We start from the raw sequence: 4,503 nt of genomic DNA on the forward strand, positions 1-4,503 counted from the left end.
CCCCCCCCCTCCCCACGGTCATTTAGTGCAGGTAATTAATGGTAAAACAAATTAGACAGAACCACCAAGGAAAAAGAAAAGAGATACGACTTAACAGTTGCACCCTCTAACCACCCGCTCTACACAAATAACATAACTGTTAAATTATCACGCAGAAAGTCAATGACCGCACTTTCTTTAACGTAACACAGCGACCTCGATATCTAAATATTACATCTAAAACTCAGGACAAAGGGCAAAGTTCAGCATTATTCGCGGAGTTTTTGCTTCACAGAACCAGATCGGCTCATGTATGACCCCTTTTGCTAAAGACAGAAATGAAAAGAAAAGAAAAAGAAGAAGAAAAAGAAAGCAACTATAAGAAAACTTACTCTTTTTTTTCTCCCATTCTGCGTTCTCAGATTTTCAGACAGAAAGTGTCAGTCCACAATAGAAACGTGCAAGCGACAGTTCGGAAACGTAATATCGGGTAATCCTGATGTATTGGAGTAAACAGAGACACAGATAAGCTTAGTAACGATGAGGACGAACATTGTCCATTTTTCTTCTTTTTTTTTCTTTCTTTCTTTTTCTTTTTTTTTCTTTCGTTCCTCCTTCCTTCCTTTCTTTTTCTTTTCTTCCTGCTCTCTTCCTTTCTTTCTTTCTTTCTTCTTTTCTTCCTGCTCTCTTCCTTTCTATCTATCTTTCTTTCTTCTTTTCTTCCTGCTCTCTTCCTTTCTCTCTGAACTTTTCCTAACGATCAACCTTTGGACACTCGTTGTGTGTACTCTGGAATGAGCGCGGATTACAGAGTGTCACGTAACAGCAAATGTTAAATAGCTACTGTAGTCGGGATTGCGACACATTATGACCAACTGCAAAATATTAAACTAAGAAGAAAAAAAAAAGCAACACCCCCTCCCCCCATAAAACCCCCCAAAAACCCTCAACAAAACAAAACAAAACGAAACAAAAAACCCTGTTTGGAATGCATTATTACAGCATTTGACCGAAAAGACTACAAGATACGAACGAGGTGCAAAAATATCAAGAGCGAGCTTCAAGTTTCCCCCTCAGAATTTAAAAAAAGATATGATCTAACTGGCTTAGGAAGTTGTCCACCTTAAACACAGATATCGAAAGGACGAATTCAATTAGTAATTGGTATTCCAGCGAACAAAGAGAGGTTTACTGCTTGGATCATTCATTTCTACTCAGTTTGGTGTTTATTTTCCGCAAATAGGTTCCACACGAGCAGAGTTATAGGGAAATTTGTGATGCTAAAAACGTGGATGACAAAATTGGCTGCGTACAAAAGAGGATTAACCTTCTGCATACACTCGAACCTGCTCTAAGGGCCACCTGTATAAAACAAACACCTGTACTTACGGCCACTACCCAATATCCTCCCTTTCGTTTTTATAGATTGATTAACTGATTGATTGATTAATTCATTTATCAGTTCTTTTATTTATCTTTATATCTATCAATTGATTTAGAACGATATCGTGTAAGACTGTCACCTGTCTAATTCAGCCATTTTTTTTCCTCAACATCAAGTTTCCGTCTAAGACAGTGTGTACTGTACTATGCACCCCCCCCCCCCCCCCGGGGCAGTGTTACTGACTGAACTTGTCTTTAGACCATTCCCAAAAGGGGGGGGGGGGGTATTAACAAGTTCTTATGCACACAAACATCAATCTGTCACTGGAAATGAGGAAAAGAGTAATGAAAAGTTACATCGAGCCAATCCTATTATACGGGTGCGAAGCATGGACAATCAATAAACAGCTGGAAAGAACAATTGTTGCGGCAGAGTTGTGGTTCATGAGACGCATGCTACATATCCCATGGACAGCTAGAAAAACAAATGAAGAAGTCCTGGTTGGAGCAAATTATAGAAAACAACTTATCACGAATATAAGAAAACGACAGGCAAATTTTTTCGGACACACAATGCGGAAAGAAGCATTAGAGAACATTGTAACAACAGGAAAGTTTGATGGAAAGAGAGGTAGAGGCAGACAGAGGGAAAAGATACTGGACAAGATGACAACATGGCTGGGAGCAGCAAGAACAACAGACACCATTCTGCTTCGAAAGACAGATGGAAGTGGAGGTCCATGATCGCCCACGCCAGTCGGCAAGGCACCGGATGATGATGATGCACAGTAGAATTGTAAATGAGTTGATTTATCAATGCCATGTTCATACTGTGTCAGAACAACATAGGGGGAACTGCTGCCTTTACTTTCCTCATCCTTATTTTCGTCCTTTTCTTCCTCTACTTTTTTGTGTGTATGTCGCTCTCTTGTGAACTGCTATTTCCGGGGTGCCTTGGTAGTCGAAGCAGACTTTGTGCTGTTGAGGCTAGAGTGGTGAGCAGAGTAAGCCTGATTCCCCGTTTGGACTTCTCTGTAGACATCTACCCCTTGACGCTCATAATATGACCTTATGCAGTTGCGAGCGCCGTAAAACCTTGCTAAAACAAACTGCACCATGAGTGAACAACTCACCAAAGACGACGGCCTCCACTGTGATGTCATTACAGGTGACCTGGCCACCGGGCGCCGGCGCTGAAACACAAACACAAACGGTGAGTTGTCATTTGGATTTGTTACGCACAGTTCAACACACATTGGTCATTTATAAGAAGATTGAGGCTCTCTCTATATATACATGTATATATATACATATATATTTGTATTGTACATTATAACGTTCGCCTGTAATTGGACTGATACCGTATGGAGAACACTGGAGCCCCCCACCCCTCCCCTTATAAATAAATGAATAAATAAATAAACAAATAAATAAATAAATAAACAAATAAATAAACAACAAACACCAAACAACAAACACCAAACAACAAAACGTACATAACAAACGAAAAAAAAACAACGAACAAAACAATAACAACAACAACAAAACAACAACAACAGAATAAACAAATAAAACAAGAGATCCAAAGAAACAAAAAGTATAAACAAACAACCTTCTAAGAGGATTCTGCTAAGGATCCCCACAAGGGCCCCAGGATTGTTAAAGTAAGAGTTTTACGGTACCGCTAAACTCTTACTAAAACCAAGAGACGAGTACTCACCAACAGTGACGTTCCTGACAGCGACTCCTGTGGCATTTGTTCCTGAGGGGGGGAAAAACGGAATAAAGGTGAGGGTGAATTTTACAATCCTTTTAACTCAGATAAGTCATCCTGACATTCGGAAAAAAGACACAAGTATAATACGATGGATGGGACACACCTTAAGAAAGTCCAGCGGAAACATCACAAGACAGTCACTGCAGTGGAACCCACAAGGAGCACGGGGCAGGGGTAGGCCACGGGAAACATGGAGGAGATGAGTGGAAAGGGACATGAGAGAAATGAAGCTCACTTGGAACGAGCTTGGAAGGATGGCTCAGGACAGAGATAAATGGAAGGAGCTTGTATGTGGCCTATACCCTGCCAGGGGTGAAAGGCATTGATGATGATGATGATAATACTATATCATCCGAGGGAAATGCAAAACTGAATGAAGGTGGGGGTGAATTTTACCGTCCTTTTCACCCAGTTAAGTTACCTGTCATTCAGAACAAAATTAAAATGCAAGCAAACTGTCACCTGAGGGAAATAGGCCTACCGTAAAAAAGGGGATGAAGGTGGAGATGGATTTTACAGCCCATTTAACTCAATTAAGCTGGGGGGGGGGGGCTCTCGTGGTCTTAAAGGTTAAGGTGTTCGCCTCTCATTTAATAGGCCTATGTCCCGGGTTCGATTCCGGATAGAAACGGGAAATTTCCTTCTCTAAAGCTGTATCTTTTCACATCCTTTCCTGATCTCATATAATGTTCTGCCTTCTGCTTTCGTCTCCACTTTCTGCCCCCACCCCTCACCTCCTTTGCCTCCTCCACTGGGCTCATGACTCTCTGCAGCCTTTCTACTATTTACTGCTTCTCCTTAGCTCCTCCTTACTGCTGTCTTTCAGCCACACCCCTGATCTTCTGGTAGGAAAGATCTACACCTAGCCTTCTTGGACAAGGGCGAAGAATCTCGGAAGTCCCGTGCGCGTTAAAGAACCCTTGATGGTCTAAATTCGATAAGATTAGGCTTCGGCAGCCACCCGGGCAAAATTCAAAAAGTCCTACCATCTGAAAATGTTTCATGTGTCCTGCGCCTCATAAGACCTTATGCAGTAGCGAGCGCCGTAAAACATTTACCAAAAAATAAAAAGAGCAGGTTAATGAAATTACATTCTTTTCGGTACCGAAAATAAACTGCGTCGTCAATAACTCAAATCCAAAGACTCTATTGTGTGGCCTTTCAGTTTCAGCAAGTGAAATCACAAAAATATTATATCGTTCTACTGAGGACAAACTTTTTTCAAAAGGGGATAAAAGTGCATACTTGAAATGTCAATTAATAAAGACTTCTTTTTTTTGTTGTCTTTTTTAATTCTTTTCTTGTGTTTTGCTTCGTTTGTTTGTTTGTTTTGTTTTGTTTTTGTTTCTATTTTTTTTTTGGGG

At 40.8% G+C, this 4,503-nt stretch overlaps 1 protein-coding gene across 1 annotated transcript in view; it reads right to left on the bottom strand.

Annotated features, from left to right (window-relative positions):
* Positions 1–4,503, bottom strand: part of LOC101849690 — a gene marked incomplete at its 5' end in the record, with an annotated part of 59,415 nt that overhangs the window by 3,988 nt on the left and 50,924 nt on the right. Inside the window, 2 exon segments of the mRNA XM_013082106.2 lie at positions 2,496–2,555; positions 3,083–3,124. Coding sequence (XP_012937560.1) covers positions 2,496–2,555; positions 3,083–3,124 — 102 coding nt within the window.

This window comes from Aplysia californica, unplaced genomic scaffold (genome assembly GCF_000002075.1).
Source record: "Aplysia californica isolate F4 #8 unplaced genomic scaffold, AplCal3.0 scaffold00159, whole genome shotgun sequence".
NCBI classification, from domain to species: domain Eukaryota; kingdom Metazoa; phylum Mollusca; class Gastropoda; order Aplysiida; family Aplysiidae; genus Aplysia; species Aplysia californica.